General features: G+C 50.3%; 1 protein-coding gene across 1 annotated transcript in view; it reads left to right on the forward strand.

Annotated features, from left to right (window-relative positions):
• Positions 1–18,089, forward strand: part of MYO5B (myosin VB) — a 395,079-nt gene that overhangs the window by 350,862 nt on the left and 26,128 nt on the right. Inside the window, exons 28-32 of the mRNA XM_005586729.4 lie at positions 2,854–3,093; positions 3,906–4,006; positions 10,322–10,399; positions 13,558–13,756; positions 17,528–17,621. Coding sequence (XP_005586786.3) covers positions 2,854–3,093; positions 3,906–4,006; positions 10,322–10,399; positions 13,558–13,756; positions 17,528–17,621 — 712 coding nt within the window. The remainder of the gene's footprint in view (positions 1–2,853; positions 3,094–3,905; positions 4,007–10,321; positions 10,400–13,557; positions 13,757–17,527; positions 17,622–18,089) is intronic.

The following is an 18,089-nucleotide window of genomic DNA, read 5'->3' on the forward strand; positions in this document are numbered from 1 at the left end:
AATCTCTGCAGCTCATTCACATCTCCCTCTGCTCCCTGCCATGGGCCATGCCATGTTGTACTCCAGCCAGATGGCCTATCTCCCCATGGAAACCCTTCTGAAGCTCTGATGACCAACTCACTGCTTTTTCCTGGATCCAGCTCCCTTCCCTGGGTTTTGGAATCTCTTGACCCCCGCCCCTTCTGCTCTGCCTTCTGCATGACAGCATTTCCCCAGCAAGTCCTGCTTGTTCTCCTTCTCGTGAGGCCTTTGTACCTGGAGACCTCTTGTCTGCCTTTTTCACATAGCTAGCTGCTCCTGTCTTTTAGCTGTTCAGACCTGTTCTGTTGCCTGAGTCAGTGGATGGCATTCTTCTGTGTTCCACAGTCACTCTGGATTCACTCATGTCATGGTGTGTTCCAGGCCGCAGTGCCATGATCTGTACTTTAGTGTAATGGATAGGTTCTAAGCAGGTGTTGTGCCTGCAGCACCTAGCACAGTGCCTGGCCTGAAGAAGGCAGATGATGAAGATTGGTGGGAGGGAGGGTCAGGGAATGGGACTCCCTTATTCTCCAACTGGAATGGCATAGCATTTGAATGCATCAAAACTATGTCTTTCACACAAATTCATGTTTCCATTTATATGAGGTACCTAGAAGGGTCAAACTCAGAGACAGAAAGTAGAATGATGGTTGCAGCAGATGAGGAGCGGGGATAGGGAGTTAGTGTTTCATGGGGACAGAGTTTCAGCTGGGAAAGGTGAAAAAGTTCTGGAGATGGATGGTGGGGATGGTTGCACAACATAAATGGACTTAATGTCACTGACCTGTGCGCATAAAAATAGGTAAGATGGGGCCGGGCGCATGGCTCACACCTGTAATCCCAGCACTTTGGGAGGCCAAGGCGGGTGAATCATGAGGTCAGCAGATTGAGACCATCCTGGCTAACATGGTGAAACCCCATCTCTACTAGAAATACAAAAAAAGAAAAAAAAAGCCAGGCGTGGTGGTGGCCGCCTGTAGTTCCAGCTACTCGGGAGGCTGAGGCAGGAGACTGGCGTGAATCCAGGAGACGGAGCTTGCAGTGAGCCGAGATCTCGCCACTGCACTCCAGCCTGGGCGACAGAGCGAGACTCTGTCCAAAAAAAAAAAAAAAAAAAAATAGGTAAGATGGCTAATTTTGTGTTTTATATTTTTTACCACAATAAAGCACGCATATTCTTTTGGCACTGTTGACCAGAAAGGATGATGAGGAAATGGTAGTGAGCCAGTGGGGGAGGAGAGGAGAGTGGAGAGGAGAGGTGATGTGTGGGGGACCCGTGGGATATGGTTATGGGAGCTGATATCCAGGAATGTTTAGACAATGGGATAAATAGAAATGTCACAGATGTGCCCTGGGCAGAAATCCTTGAAAAACAGCCAGAGCTTTCACCCAACCTGGCTCTCTTTGTCTTGAGGCACAATCTCACAGCTGAGTAGGGCCTGGGGTGGCTGTCAGCTCAGGCACCCAGCCAACAGCTGTCACTGAGCTCAGTTCTGGCCTGTCAAGGCTGGAGGAAACCTTAGCCACCAGCTGTTCTCACTCCCTTAAGCCACACCTGAGTAGGCTAAGGTTCCAGGAGTGTGCAGTGTGCACCTTGAGCCAGGAGGGGACCCAGGGCTGTCTCTACACCCAGTGTTCCTCTAGCATGTGACGCTGGCTCTCCTGAGGATGGCCTTGGCTGCCGGAAGATCACCCAGGCACTGAGGGGATCCTGAACTTCTGAACTTAGTAAATAGACTCACCATAGACTTGGTGACTCATCAATGATCATTATTGATCACCTTATTTTGGGGCCTTCGTCATGTCTGCAGAGTTACTATCTCTGTGCATGGTTCTAAATCTTCTGGAAATCACCACATATATGGTGGAGTCATGGGGGCGCCCTGGACCAGGAGTCGGGAGCCCTGGCCATCTGTCCTAGGTCAGTCTCTAAACTTGCTGTGAGCCTTCCCCTCCCTGGGCTCAGCTTCCTCACTCAGCAAATCAAGAGATTCATTCTCCCCAGCCGTCTCCTAGTTCCATCATGCTATGGCTCTGTAACAGACATGCAACCAATGCATACTCATCCACATCTTTGGGTTTCCTTTGGGAAATTTTGAATCTCATATATCCCAGGGTCCTGCTGGCAGTTTGTGTGTGATCATCAGACTTCATCTCAAACACAAAGTTAAATGTACTACCCAGAAAATATAATGTTCCAAAGTTGAGTTCCAATAGGGGAACTCTAGGGGACATTCGATTCTGTATGTAGGTATTTTTCCTCTGCTGACATTGACAGTTGGTGGCTTTCTGTATGACCAAAACAACAAAACAACAAAACTGTGTCCCTGGTGTATCTTCCAAGTCATTAGTCCTGGACAAAAATGATGCTCCCTGAAAAATGGGGAGCAAGGGGTTCTCTGGGCAAATAAAGTTAGGAAATCCTGCATTGTGTACCTTTTCTTGGAAAGCCACAAAGCATGTGAACATGTTTGGATTCCAGGAATTCCTATGTTTACTATATGTCATTTAAAATTGTGAGCCCTGCATTTCCACAAGGAGGAGTTTCACAGCCAAATGTGTTTAGAAACATGAACACTGTTGAATCACTTCGGGGAACTGCCGCTCCTGAGGCATTGTGCAGGTGCTTCACGCTTGCGACTTGAAGTCATGAGTTCACATCCAGGTTCCAGCTTTGACTGCTTGCTGATGGCAGTCAGAACTTTCCATGTGTTTCAACGTTTAAAGAGCGAAGTTTCCCAGTGGACAAAAGAAGGAGAGGAGGGGAGGCCCACACAGGGAGAGGGCCCTAGGGCAGGGAGTAATGGCAGCGGCCCTTGGGCTGTCTTCCAGAGGCAAGAGCTGGAGTCAGAGAACAAAAAGCTGAAGAATGACCTGAATGAGCTGAGGAAAGCCGTGGCCGACCAAGCCATGCAGAATAACTCCAGCCACGGCTCCCCAGACAGCTACAGCCTCCTGCTGAACCAGCTCAAGCTGGCCCACGAGGAGCTCGAGGTGCGCAAGGAGGAGGTGCTCATCCTCAGGACCCAGATCGTGAGCGCCGACCAGCGGCGACTCGCCGGCAGAAACGCGGTAACGAGATGGCGGCCGCGGTGGGGCTGCTGAGGGGTGACCCTAGGTGATAAATTAGTGTTTTTTAAATGTATCTTTACCCACGAGGGTCTAAAACCTGAAAGAGCAGAGTCTCTCGCTGTGGGGTCTCCTCTAAAAAGGCAGAGTAAAAGACTTGCTGCCCTGTCAGCATGACCTTCCCTGGGAGATGCAGCTAGAAGCTTCTAGAATCTTCTGAAGTTAATATGAAGACGTTTAATAGGTAACCTCAGGGTGGCCTTTTCACCTCATACCCCTTGCTGTTTGCTTTCTGAAGTGGAGAGAGTCCTTGGTCCCTCTCATTCCCCCAGGGTGGCAAGTTCTGTTCACTGTATTTTCCTAATGTTCTCACTTCCGGGGACAGACTAGAGCCAGAAGGTGGGGACCAAGGCCACCTGGGTCACTGCATGGGCTCTAAAAGCCTGAGCCACTTCTGGGCATGAGCCTCAGGATGGCTGGGGTAAGCAGCTGCTGATGAGTGTGGAGGATTCCAGCCGAGCCAGGGTCTACCTGTGTGCTCTGGACTTGGGTGCTCTCTCCTCCCAGGGGCACCTCCTGGCCATCTTCCCCCACCGCCCCACATGCAGCTCTGTCTCAGCCTGGCCTCGTCGTTCTGTGTCTCTTCCAAGGTGACCTTTTGGAGTCATGTTCCTGGCCTGGGTTTGATTGTGGTAATCTCTGTTCTTCTAGGCCTTTGTCTTTTCCCAAAGGCACGTTTTTATACCTGTTTGTATATAAAGCCATTTTGTGGCAATTGTTTAACCAGAGTTATTTTTTTATCTGGGGATTTCTAGGAGCCGAACATTAATGCCAGATCAAGTTGGCCTAACAGTGAAAAGCATGTTGACCAGGAGGATGCCATTGAAGCCTATCATGGGGTCTGCCAGACAAACAGGTAAGGCCGCCGTGGTCACCTGTGCTGGACGAGGCCACAGAGAAGGGCCCTGCCCAGCTGAATCTGTTTGGGGTTTTACTCAGGTGATGACCATGTGCTGAGCATCAGAGAATTATTAGAGGACACAGAAAGACTGACTCAGTCCCCTGCCCTACTGTTAGCTCAGCAAGGCTCGAGCAACACACTCTCAGCATCTAGAGCCCAGGTCCCCTGAAAAGGATTAGGAACAGGGAGCTTCCCTGGGAGGATAACAGGAGTGGAATAGGAAGGTCTGGCTGAGAACAGCTTTTCTCCTTGAGAGGAAGCTAGCTGGGGTGGGGGCTGGCTAACTGACAGCGGAGGGCTGCTTAGCCACCTGCTGCAATGCGCTTCTCATGCGTGCAATGTGTGTCACACATTGGGGGCCCACCCTCTGTCATTCAGAACAGATGGAACCCAAGCTGGGCACTCGGGGGTGGAATGGGAGCATTTCACCTCCACCGTCTTAGCCAAAATGAGATCTCCCTGGATGTGAGTTTAGCAACCACTGTCCCCTCGAAGATGAGCTGAGCCAGGGTTAAGGCAAACAAGAGTGATTGTCTGAGGGCGGCAGCAGGGCCAAGCATTGTCAGCAGACAGAACGCAGACCCCCAAGGCAGAGTGCCTGAGAAGGCGCACTGCGGGGTCCACTCCTCACCGTTTAGTAGCGGTCGCATGACCAATAGGTGCCTCAGTCACCTCATCTGACTGCGATAGCGGCGTCCCTTCTGCGGCTTTGGGGAAGATGGGGTGAGCTCTTATCATCCATGTAAGGAACTTAGGACAGTGCCTGTCTGTGGTGCACACATGATGAGTGTTACTGCCGTGATCAACGTTGTTATCGTCTCTGCTTCCTCATGCCCCTGTGGGCACCTATAAAAATGGAGCTGGCTGACCAAGTATGGTGGCTCACACCTGTAATCTAAGCACTTTGGGAGGCCAAAATGGGCAGATCACCTGAGGTCAGGAGTTTGAGACCAGCCTGGCCAATGCAATGAAACCCTGTCTCTACTAAAAATACAAAAATTAGCCGGGCATAGTGGTGGGTGCCCGTAATCCCAGCTACTCGGGAGGCTGAGGCAGGAGAATCACTCGAACCCAGGAGGCAGAGGTTGCAGTAAGCTGGGATCATGCCATTGCACTCCAGCCTGGGCAACAAGAGTGAAACTCTGTCTCAAAAAAAAAAAAAAAAAAAACAAACAGAGCTGGTCTTTTCCCTGGCTACCTTTCTGTCTTACCTCCACTAGTAGAATGCTGATCATTAAGTATTTGTTCAAAATTGGTGAAAACAGCAAACATTTCCAAAAAATGTCACTAGGTGGCACTGTGAGTGCAACTTTTAAGTTTTTTGCAAGAATGTCACAGAGTCACTAAAGACTTCTGGTGCTTTGATTCCCAGATATTTTCATCCAGTCCCTCTTTCTGCAGAGGAGGAGACTGAGGCCCGGAGGGGTGGAACAGCTCAGGCCCACAGGTGGCCTGTGCCTAAGTCAAGGTAGAATCCGGAAGGCCTGACTCAGGCTGGGGCGGCTTCCGGCCACTGAGTAGGTAATCAGAAGTTGAAGGTGTTGTCGCAGGCTCCAGGAGGAAATTAAATGTATTTCAAGAGAGGTATAATTCTTTTCCCTAAAGGAGGGAGAGAAGGAATGCAGGTGACTCTCAGTGCTAAAACTGGAGTCAAGATTTAGTAATTTTTAATTATCTTGGGTTGAAGATAAGAAATGAGATGAATAAGAAAAAGCCCAGGTGATATTAAAGTAGAAAGGAAGAAGCACCGTGTGCTTGATCTGACAAGCGGTATGCGTATCTCCCGATCTTCAGAGCCGTCACTGTTGGCAGCCCCTTTTATTCATTTAGCGGTTGTCAGGGATCCAGATCCCAGTTTAGGTTTTCCCAGGGGCTGCTTAATACCCTAGATTTGTCTTCCTTTACAGCAATAATAATGGTGGTGATAAAATAAGAATAGCTTTTATTATATCTTAAAATAATTCTGTTCCCAGCAAGCCTGGCATACAATAGGAAATTAATAGCCTGTGAAACTGAGTTAAGTACAGAAAAGAAGCCGGCTGCCCTGGGGAGCGGAGGCCTGAAGAGCCAGCTCCGCGGCGTGTGCTGCACCAGGTGCTGTGGAAGTGGCCACAGTGAGTCTGCCCCTCTCCCAGTCTGGCCTTAGTTTTGGGAAGTGTTCATGATTGCTCCAAATCCCAGAATTGAAGGAGAGCTGCCAGGCAGGCTGGCAGGGAACAGGGACCCAACTGGGACTCCGTGGAGCCCACAGCAAGGGGATTCCCATTACCATGAGGGCCACCCTGGCAACCGGGGTGCTTTGGAGATAGACAGCTGCTCTACCTTTCCTACCGTTTTCCTGTAATGGAGAGTTATACTGTTTAAATATAAATTATATCTACACGTGTGATTTGTGGGGGACCATTTAGAATTTTGATGACATCTATCCTCTCCCTAGAACAAGTTACACTCATATGCTGAATTTTGCTTAGATTTCTGGGGGCTTCCATCACATTCCCAGTCACAGCCCCTTTAAGCATTCATGATCCTCAAGATCAGAACTTTGATCACTTGCTAACCTTCATAGTTTATAGAGTTTTGTTTTGGTCCCTACAACTGTGTCTTTTCCCTTGTTTTGAACTCTGGGGAGAGAAGCCATTACTGAGGGTCTGCTCTGAGAGGAGCAGTAGGAATGCGGGTGGCAATTCCGCTTCCACAGAGCTTTCTCCTTTTATACCTCTGGGAACTAAGAGACACCAACATCATTATCACCATTTTATATATAGGAAGATGAAGGGGCAAGAGGGCTGCGAACATGAGCTGGGTGCTGGTTAGTTTGTCTTCTTTTCAGGGCTGTCTATGGGAGGAGGATGGGGAAGTGGGTTAGGAGGGCACAAGTTGCCGCTGCCCTCAGACCAGCCTCACCTTGGGCGAGCACTTAAAGTCACAGAGCTAGATAGGGGCAGGAGCGCGGCCAGGGCTCCGGTCTGGCTCTAAGAACAGTGCTTCTTTGATTCCTGTCCACTTCTACCCAAGCCTTACCAAGAGTGTAGAACTCCAAAGTGAGACTGGTGCGTTCCTGATGTCCCAGAAAACCTCCCAGCAGCTCCTCTCCACCCAGCAGGTCCCCGGCAAGACAGGAGGCCTCCAGGCTTTGCCACCTAGGCTTGGTCAGATGCAACTGGGGTTATTATTCACACACCCCCCGTACACACACCATGGGCCTGTCCAGGGCAGTGGAGATTGTGTCTGACAAGGAACTGTGTACAGTCTCAAGATTTGCTTGGAGCTGTTAGCTCATTTGACCTTGAGCCTCGGCTGCTGTGGGCTGCCTTGCTCAGAATGGCAAAGAAGGCAGGAGGAGCTGACTTCTACCCAACTCCCCACACAGAGGGCCCAGCTTTAACGAGTCCTAGCTAAGAGCTCTTGGCTTTTTCCCGGGAGGTGATCGTTTCCTTATGTGTCCCAAAGTTCTGCTGGTCCTGAGTCAGTAGCACAGTTTGGGTCTCCTGTAATTTCATGGCTGGGTGGTATCGATCCACAAACCGTTCACCCTCATGTGGCCAGGCCTAGGGCCTCGGATGTTTCTCTGCTGTTCCTGGCGTTTGGGGTGTGTCTTCCATTTCCCAGAGGTCCCTGGGAATATGCTAGGAGGTTGAATAGAAAGCTTGGCTATGAACTAAAGAAGTTAGGCTATCTGTGGAGCACACCGGGGGCTTTTTAGAACCAGGAAACCGACCATCGCTGAGCTGGCAGGAACCTTGTCTGTTTCCCCAGGGAGGCAGGTTCTTAGCTGTGTCAGGGCTAAGAAAAACAGGGCAGATCCTGTTTTTCAATATCTTTACAGAGGCAAAGATGATTCTAGGCCTTGTCTGGTCTTCTATAAGATCTGGAAGAAACCTTTGCATAAGGTTAGTAATTAAAGATCCGGAAGAAACCTTTGCGATAATTCAGCGGGTTGCTTTCACTTTACCCATAAAGAAAGAGGCCCAGGGCGTGGAGGTGATTAGCCCGGGCCACAGGCTCATTACAGGTGGGGCTGGGAGTTGCCTGGGCTGCTAGGTTCTCCAGCCAGTTTCCTGGATGCCGAGCCTCACTGCCTCCTGTGGCTGGGAACCGACTGCAGTGAGTTAACTTATCTCTGTGTGGCACAGTGGCCTCTCTGTAAATATTTGTAGATTTATTAATTGATATCAAGCACTTATATTTTCAACAAAAAATCCCGAGCCAAGTAGTTTGGGTTTTTTCTTCTCCCACCAGGAGGTGGCGCTCCCTCCCTGAAATTGGCCCATAGTGGCCTAAGTGGAGCTGGAGGATCTCCTCAATGGGTTCTCTCCTCTGGGAACCAATGGCTGAAGCAAGTTGGTTGACTGGTTTTTAATTTACTCGTGTGTCTGATTTCCTGAGCACTGTGGGCTGCCTGGGCTGCACAGTTGTCTACTTTTACCTTTGTCCATAGTATCTGGCTTGTTACAGAATTAAGAATTCCGGGAGTGTGGCCCTGTGAGGCTGGTGGCCTGGGCATTAACGCTGACTTCCTTGTTGTATGAGTCAGCTTCGCGTGCCCCACCCTAGAGAGCTCTGCAGTCTGTAGCTCTATGGGGACCACAGAGGTGAGGTGACCCTTTGAGACAGGGCCCCAGCAGCCCCTCCCTGGGGGGTTGGAGAGCTGGAGGCTGGAAAGGAGCTTTAGTGCAAGGTCTGGAGACACTGGGTCCTGGCACAGGAGTCAGTGTTTCTCTGGTGTGGGGAAGGAGGTGGGTGGAGCCCAGGATCCCTGCACTCGTTCCCTTTCAGCGCTGATGCTCTCTGCTGGCCCTCCCCAAGAATCACTGCAGTGGTGCCTACAGTCCTCCGGGGAGCTGTGCCTTTGGGTTAAAGCACCAGCCAGGAAAGGCCCTAGTAAAATGCAGGCACTAACACCTGAGAAGGGATGATGCTGAGTTATGAGTTTGGGATTTGTTAAAGTCCATGTTGATGTTAATGATGGAGAGGTATAATGAGGCATGCCCGACCCCCACTTCCTCTCATGGCCTGAAACAGTCTCTAGGGTTAAACGTTAAAAGAGCCCTGGCTGAGGAGGAAGTCCCTTCAGATGGTGGGGGGCCTTAGGATTTTACTTTTGGTTTACAGATGGTTTGCCCCCTGGGAATGAGGATGAGGGGATTATGGGTCCTTATTTCAGGCTGTATGAATGCAGTTCTTGCTCCATTATTCCTGCGTAGAAAGCTGGAATCTGGCCTGCAAGAGGAGTACTCCAGGAACAGAGGCCATTAGGAGCAGGAAGGTGGGACAGAGTCCTGCTGGGGGCAGCAGGCCCCTACCTGCCCTCTTCCACCCAACCCTGCTGGCCCTTGAGTATCTCTGTGTGCCCAGGGCTGTGTGAGGTGAGGACATAGGTGTAGGTGGAATATCGGACACACCTGACCTCCAGGGGCTGCCCTTGCTGGCATGGGGCAGACAATGGGTGACTTGGAGACAGCAAAAGAGTTTGCATGTGGAGGGGTAAGGAGTCCTGCTTTCCCAAATTGAGTAAAAGTGGTAACACACCCCAGTCCCAAGGTCAAGGGGAGACATCATTCAGTTCTCATCTAGGGCATCACAAAACTTGTTTTAGCTATTTGAGAAAGACCCTGCAAGGAGAACTGGAGTTAAGATTAGTTAATACTTTTGTGTGCTTAAGGAGTCTCAGAAAGATCTACATTGAAAAGCAGGTAGTGTCTGCAGTCTCCTTCCTTACCCTGGTTGAGGCTGACGTCCCCCAGGGGCTTCCCATGCTGCTCTGCAGGATGCAATGCCTTCCCCACCAGAGCCTGCTCGTTGCCTGCAGCCTCCTCCACACACACATAGGGTCCTCTCCTCCCATCCTGTTTTGCATCTCTCCCTCTTCTTGTCTGAACCAGTCTGATTGAGGAAAGCACCATGTGTGAGGCTATGTGAATGCTTCTACTCTACCCTCACTGCTGCCTTGCTGCCATTTACAGAGTTGCCAGAACAGGTTGGCCCTCTGCTGTCTCTGGGGCAGCATGCTTTCCTACCCGGGGTTATTAGCAGACCCCGCATGAGACCACATGAGCCCACTTCCAAGACAGTACCGGAAACCAGAGGACTTGGGGGAGAGATGCTGTTTGCAGGTGACAGGAGAGGACGAAGGGGAAATGGGAGTTCTTGAGCCTTGCCTTTTTTAAATTTCCAAACCTTGGCTAGAATCTCCTCACTTTCCAGGACTCCCTGCCTGCCTGTCTCTTCCCTCTACACTGGACACCCTGTTTTTCTGTCCTTTGTTTCTAGCAAGACTGAGGATTGGGGATATTTAAATGAAGATGGAGAACTCGGCTTGGCCTACCAAGGCCTAAAGCAAGTCGCCAGGTGGAACATATTCCTTTCTTCCTGTGTCTGCTTTGTCCGTTGTGCCTGCTCATGTCTCTGCTTAACCGTTTTTCAGCTAGAGTGGGTACGAGAGCACGGGGAACAGTTGGCATGCAGTCTGGCTGGTAGCCCCTGTGGTTGACCATCTGTCGCCATGCCCAGGCTGTGCAGATGTGGTTGAGGATGGCTGGTTGTTTGGGTCAAGGTGATAGCATTTAGTGGACCTCAGGAACCACACGGTCCAGCCCACTTGTTCTATAGGTGAAGAAAGAGACAAGTGCGGGAGGTCACGTGGCAGCAGGCACGCAGCTCTTTAGAACAAGGCTGAGAAAGAAACATACCTCTGGGGGATCCTGAGCCTGTGCTGCTTCCACACTACATATTGGCCCTCCCAACTCTGCAGGATCAGCCAAAAATGTCTGCCTGATCCGTGCTGCTGGCTGTGCTCCAAATGCAACCTGTGCCCCCCAGAGCCTGCCATTCAGTATGTGTGCTGGTCCTGATCTCTGGGACTCCCTGGAGCTGATGGCAGCCAAGTGCAGTGCATGCACCTTGACGTCTGGCCTCACAGCACCCTCATGGGGTAGGGACACTGAAGCCTGAAGGGTTTAAGGAAATTGTTGGTGAAGCAGAAAATCCAGAATTTGAACCTGGTTCCATCTGATATCAGAGTCTGTGCCTGAAAGCCACTGGCCCTCAGGAGTGGGCGAGCAGCTTAGCTAGACAGGGTGGGCATGCACCAAAAGGACACCACGTGATGGTCACACCATAGGCCCGTTGACTGCAAGTGGCTTTTAAGAGCTGTGGCATAGCTTCGCCCATTGGAGCCTTTCAACAAGAGATGAACTGGTGGTCACTGAGCTCGCTTTCCAGAAAGGAAACTGGGACTCTGCGAGGTGGCATGAGTGCTGGGCCCAGCTCCCTCAGCCAGGTGGTGGCGGAACAGGAGCCAGAAGCCCTCAGGCTGCTTCTCCTTGCTGCCTGCTGAGGATGTAGTAGAGGTACCTTTGCACCAAGAGCATCTCTTCTTGGAAAAAGAAAGTTTACTCAGCTGATTCACAGGGTAGTGTTTCTCTGGGTTCAGATGTGGCCCCACAATCTGTGAGCAAGGTGACATAGTGGGTCTGTTTCCTTGTGAATGGAATAGGACCTTCCTCATGGGGCATTATAAGGAATAAGGTTAATACAGGTGAAGTACTTTGCACATGCCTGATATGTAACCATGGAATAACAAATATTAGCTGCTACTTCTATTACTATCGTGGTTATTATTCAGTAAGATCAGATTTTTGTCCCACCAAGAAGTTTGTTTTATTGGAGGAAGGACCCTTGTATGAAACCAGGTGATTCCTCGTGCCTCTCCATCAGCAGACCAGATGTGGTTTCAGGAATCAGCAACTGAATGCATTAATAAAGTCCAGACCTATGAATCAAGAGTCCTGGTTTCTAGAATCAGCCCTGCTCTTTTGGCCTTGGTTTTCTCACCTGCATGATGAGGTGGCTAGCCTAATGTTTAAGTAGGAATGGAACCCTGCCTGAGTCACTCAGCTACAGTCTACCTGGAGAATAAGACATGAACAGCGAACGTGCCGCACCAGGCAGGAGAGAAATCCTCACGGCAGCTCGCCTAGAACCCGACAGTGTCTGTTCTCTCCCATTAAATGTATAACTTATTGGTGACTACTTTTACTGTGCTTACTATAGCCAATATTGGATATTATCTAAATGCTGTATTTCATTTAAAATCCTGATTGAATTACCCAATTATCCTCCACAAATCTCATGTTATATTTCTTTGGTAATAGGTAATATCACCTGTAGTGGATGAGTGATTTTTCTCAATCACTTCTTCATTCGTGTAACTTTGTTGAGGAGTCACTGGGAGTCAGGTGTTGCACCCGGTGCTGCTATGGGGCTGACTCAGCTACATAAAATGTGGTTGCTTCTATCAACAGTGTAGACTTCCCTCTCTCTCTTGCTCCCTTGTAGACATGGTCTCACCTCTCTTATGGCAATTCTCGCCTCCCAAACCATCAGAACTGTAAAAAACATGGCGCCTTCCTCCAGGGTAGCCTCGGCCTCTAATAGCTGTCCCCTGGGCACAACCTGGTTCCCACCTGTGTGCCTACCTTGGACATAATCGTTATTTGCATCCCTGGAAGACACTGGGGTGGATTTTTTCCATGTAACCATGTCTGGAAGCTCTTTACAATACCTCTCCCCCAGCACCCTAGCTTTCTTCCATATGAAACCTGCTACACTGAATCAGAAAGCTGGTTTAAGTAACTAAGTCCAAGAATGACAGCATCATGGTCATATTAGCATCTAACTTCATGAAGATGAGGCTGCCTATGAGCCTTTATTCATCTCTTGCTTTCTATTATGATGGGAGCATTGCCCAGATAACTGGCACCTCCTGGTCTTGGGCCTTTTGACCCAGAGTGTTATGAGACTTCTCCTCAATCTTCGTGAGATCTCTAGGTCTCTCTGCTTCTTGTCTTGACACCAACTGATCTTACACCTTCCCCAAGATCATTTGCAAATAGTCTTAGTTTTCATCTTTGGCTGGAGGAAACTTGTGTATAAAAATTGTGTATGTAATAATTGTGTGTATAAAATAAAATGGGGCTAGTAATAATGGTAAAGATAAAAATGAAAGGGGCTAATATTTTGCCTTTCTAAAACTTGTGGAGAATCTGCCACAGGGAAAATATGTGAATAATATAATTAGTTCAGTTTTGCCAGAGTTTAATCTTAAGAAGGAGGTTCTTGTGAACTTTGGGGCAGATGTAGATGTTTTTATTTAAAAGATGCTTTAAGAAATGTGTTTCTGTTGATGGACATTTTGACAGGGAGGTAATCTTTCAGTCCCAAACCACTAAACTGTGCTTACAGAATGAGGAACAAGGGTTGAGAAGAAGGCTTAGGACCAGATGTGCCTTTGGCCTTGGTTTCCCTTCATCTGAGAGGAGGACAGTTTGGCCTGCTTGCCTCGTGGTCCCCATGGCATCTGTCTCCTGCTGCATTCATCCCTCTCGGGGATGTGCAACTGCTGCTGCTGTGTGCTTGGCTGCTCCCCTGCTGTGTTTCTGCCTGTGTCCCCTCACATGGGGGCCCTAGCCTGGGCCACGTGCTCACCTGTCCTCTCCCTGACGCAGGCTGCTGGAGGCCCAGCTGCAGGCCCAGAGCCTGGAGCATGAGGAGGAGGTGGAGCGTCTCAAGTCCCAGCTCGAGGCCCTGAAGGAAGAGATGGACAAACAGCAGCAGACCTTCTGCCAGACGCTACTGCTCTCCCCAGAGGCCCAGGTGGAATTCGGCATCCAGCAGGAGATATCCCGGCTGACCAATGAGAATCTGGTAGGTAGCCATGTCTAGTGGACCCCAGCTTTGGGAAGTCACGTTCTGGAAGAAAATGGGATCAGGGGTTGCCTTTGGCAAAACTGACAAGGTTCATGACCCTTGGCCCTATAGTAGGAACAGAGATTCTTAAGACCCCTTCACTGGAGCTGAAAGGTCTCAGACAGCCACACTCGTACGTCTGGGGCCTTGGTGTTGGCTGGGTGGCCTCACCTGCCTTCTTGCCAAATTTCACTGGTCTAGCTGAGCTGCTTTACCTGGCAGCTGGCTTCCAAGAGGATGAAAGCAGGAACAGTAAGACCCCTTAAGGCTCAGTCCCAGAACTAACTGTTGCTTCTGCCCATTGATCAAAACCAGTCTCATGGCTAGACCAGATATGGTGAGGGAGAGATTCGACCTCTTGAGGGGAGGAGTAGTGGAAGAAATTGTTGGGGGCATCTTTGCAGACAGTCACCAAAGGAGCCCCAGCAGATGCCAGAGAAATGGAAGAGGGCCCCTGTCCTGTAAGAGCTTGCAGACTGGTCAGTAGGGGAAGCAAGGCATGTAATAAAGAAGAGAAAGTAGATAGTGTTTTTAAAAGCATGATTCTGCATTGAGTCAACAATGAGTATTACAGGAAGAGAATAAATGGTGGGGTGAGCTTTTGGGAGGACATGAGGCTTGAGCTGAGACAGAAGGTATGAAGGGGATGTAAACCATGGAGACTGGCAGAGGGGGAGGGAGAAGAAAAACATGGACCAAGGCACCTAGACAGGAGTGAAGGCAGCCGGAGGGCGGGGCTCAGCAGTGCCAATCACCTTCTGGAGCTGATTGTGCCTGCGGAGTGCAGCGCGTTCATGTGCCCACAGTGTGTCTAGTCCAGGAGTCCAGCCATGGCTGTCATTTCCCTTTATAACCAGATCACCTGTGGTTGGGTGGCCAGTTCACTTGATCCCAAGAGGAAAAGTGGGGTCCCAGACCCACAGCTGAATAGCACTTACATACACATGATCTTCCCTTCCTCCCTCTGCCTCCCTCTCTTTGTCTGCAAGTCACTCTCTGTTGCATATACATGTGTTACCTGGTGGCTTTATGGAAAGAAATGCACCATATTAAATAAACCTACCTGGCCAGCTTCTGCCAGGTAGAGGAGGCAGCCTAGGAAATGCATTTGGTGGCCCGTGTTCCCTGGAGGGCCATTGACCAAGTAGTGCAGTGGACAACCACTTTATGAAGCGGGCTGTGCAGCGTGCAGGTACTGTGTCAGCTCACGGCGCCCCAGCACAGGGCTACCAAGGCCACACTTAGGAGAGTCAGTGAATGGAAAGTCGTGGGTAGTCCTACCTTAAGAGGCCGTGAGAGTAAAAGAAAACAGTGCAGTGGGCCCCTCTGCTGGAGTGGTGACCCTGGGGCATGAGTAGGGGCCTGTACTGCTGGCCAGGCAAAGAGGAGGAGGAGGGCTCCAGCTTGCAGCCTGATGAGAGACTCCTTCCAGAATGTGGTGGCCCTCGTTTGCCCAGACGGAGGCTGGGACCCCTAAGGAGAGCCAGCCGCGGCGGGTTCCAGGGGCTGCTGGTGATGTATGTTCGCTGGCTCAGCAAGCATTCCTGCCTACTGGGTGCCAGCTGGTGAAGCACTGACCTCTGGCAGAGAGGAGACCGTGTATACACAATTAACCACAGCACAGGGTGCTCGGCAGCCTCAGGGGGAGTGCAGGGGAAGTCAGGGGAAACGGCTTGAGGCTGGAGTGGTCCAGAAGGTGTCTGTGTGGAGGGGAGGATGTGATTGTCCTTCCTGGTAACAACTTGAAAAGTTTAGAGCCATCTTCAGGTGTACTCATTTTTCATTTCCAAGATTCCTTATGAATTGAATTCATTCTGTAAGCTTTTGTAATTTTAGGCTTTAGGACTTTGGGCCTTGGTGTCTTCACAAGTTTAAAGCCACTGTGGCCAGCACTGTGTTCCCTTTGTGTGTTCTAAATTTGTTGATTTCAAGCTTTAAAGATTCCCAGGTGGTTCCAGTACCCCTACAAAGTTTGCAAAGCATAGCTCTATATAATTCCCCTTAGTACATTAAGGAATTCAGCCTTCTGGGATTTGTAGGGGATTGGGGTTTGGACACCCCGGGAATGTCATAGCACAAAGCCACCATTAGTGACATGGATCCTTACAGTCCCTCTGCTTGAGCATTTCGGGAGGAGTATTGGATTTTCTGGGCTTTCCTGAGAAGCTGACTGAGATGTCAGAGCTCTTGAAGACAGGAGTCAAAGCCTCGCCACTGGATTAATCTTTCCTTCTTGAAGCATCTGGTGTATAAGATGCCGCAAATAGGTGTTAGAGCATTTATTGTCTGTCCTCCCAGGGTGTGGTGAAGGTTTTCAAAGTAATAGTGGAAAAGACATCAGAAATACTTTATCCTGTGGATTTGATAATGTCGCACAGAGGAGCTTTGGACTGATGGCGGTCATAGGACCAGCGTCCTGGTCCTGATCCGGTCTGGAGCAGCCCTGGGCTCCCCATTCACTGGGCTGGCCAAGTTGTGTGGCCCCACATGTTGGTTAATCCTTTACAAGAGTCAGAGCCGTAGCTGAGGATTCAGTGGGGTTGGATCTGGACAGGGTTATATGAGCACGAGGCAGGGGTGGCAGTGCAGCGGAACCGGGGAGCCAGGGATGTCACATGCTTTGGTGCTGCTTGGGAAGGCACCTAACGGGGGAGACAGAGTCTGAGTAGAACTCGGGGTTCACAGGAGACCTTCCGTAGCCACAGAGAATCCTGGCTCAAGTTTCTCTAGACACTTGGGTCCTTTCTACCAACTACCCTCTCACACGAGGCCGCTCTTAGGTCACTGACTGAGGTTTTACTCTCTGCCGCCTCTCCTTGTCATTTCAGCTGAGTTTTTAGATGTCTCCATTTAAGAAGCATTTTTAAAGATTTGCTGCTTTATCAAGATGAATAAAGTCCCTAACAACATCTATAACTAGGTGTGTAGCTTGGGATGGCCACAGCCCTGGGACTGGGCCAACTCCTGTCAACAGGCTGATCTTAAAAAGTCACCCAATGTGTTTGTAGAGGCTCCACCATGGAATGCTCACTTATGTCTTCCTGTCACTCTCTAGTTGCCAAGGGTGGCTCTAATGGTGATGGCGCAGGGCTCCTCTTCTCTTTGTGTTCCTGGCCACAGAGGACCACTGCTCAGCTGGGGTGGAGGTGATATTAATGACAGCAAACTCCTCCCCCAGCGCCTTGCTGTTCTAGGTCTCAGTGGGCTGATGGGCTTCCAGTGGCAACAGCTGCTAGGGACTGCGGCCACACCAGTGTCCTGTTTTGCCTCTGGGCCCTGGATAATCTCACTTGCCCACTTGCTCTTCCAACTTCCCCGCCCCCTGCATTCTCACACCTCCACCTGTCCATTCCTTCCCAGGGTGCCGCCCGCCCCACCCTGGAACTCCCAGGCTGAGTACGTCTCCTGGGGGGTTGGCATGGCAACTGGAGGAGGCTTGGCTTGGGGAGGCTTGGGGTTCAGCAAGGCGCCAGAGAGCCTGACCTGGGAGGAGTCTCGCTGTGTCGTTACTGAGAGAATGGACTCTGACTCATCATCTCCCACTTCCTGAGTTCCAGAGCAGGTGGCAACAGCCTGTGAAGAGCAGCTCTTCAGGCAGCGTCCCTGACTGGCGCATTTCCAACGGCTGCCCACGGGCCACACTGGTCACCTCTACTCCAAGCAGGATTTTACCCCCACCATCCCAGGCCTGGCTGATGTCTGTTCTCACACTGCTTCCTCTGCTTCCAGGACCTTAAAGAACTGGTAGAAAAGCTGGAAAAGAATGAGAGGAAGCTCAAAAAGCAACTGAAGATTTACATGAAGAAAGCCCAGGACCTAGAAGGTAGAGGGGTGTGAGTGAGTGTGTTTTGTGAAGCAGAGGTACACTTGGCCACGCCTGTGGGTGTGAGCTCCCTGCCCTCTGCACATTCTTCCTACTTCACTGATTTCTTGGTGGCTCTGCCTAGTCCAGCCACACGATAGAAGTCAGATCCCATGAGCTTACACAGCTGCAGTTGCCAGAATATGGACAAAAGACAGTTGAATTCAGCCAGTTTGAGTGCTTACTCTGAGCAAGGCTCTGCAGGGCTAGAGGAATGGGGAACGCAGAGGTGACCTGGTGGTCTGTGCCCTCAAACGGCTTGAAGTTGGGAGGCAAGAGTGATGTGAAAGAATGCTGTGTAACGCAAAGACCTAGACCCCAAGGTCCTCACTCCGTGCTCTGGGATGTCAGAATTAAAATTCCAATCTGGGATCTTCAGGTAGAGATTTAAATAACTCTTCCAGAAAGACCTAGAATGTTCTCTCCCTC

The sequence above is a fragment of the Macaca fascicularis genome, chromosome 18, assembly GCF_037993035.2.
Source record: "Macaca fascicularis isolate 582-1 chromosome 18, T2T-MFA8v1.1".
NCBI classification, from domain to species: Eukaryota; Metazoa; Chordata; class Mammalia; order Primates; family Cercopithecidae; genus Macaca; species Macaca fascicularis.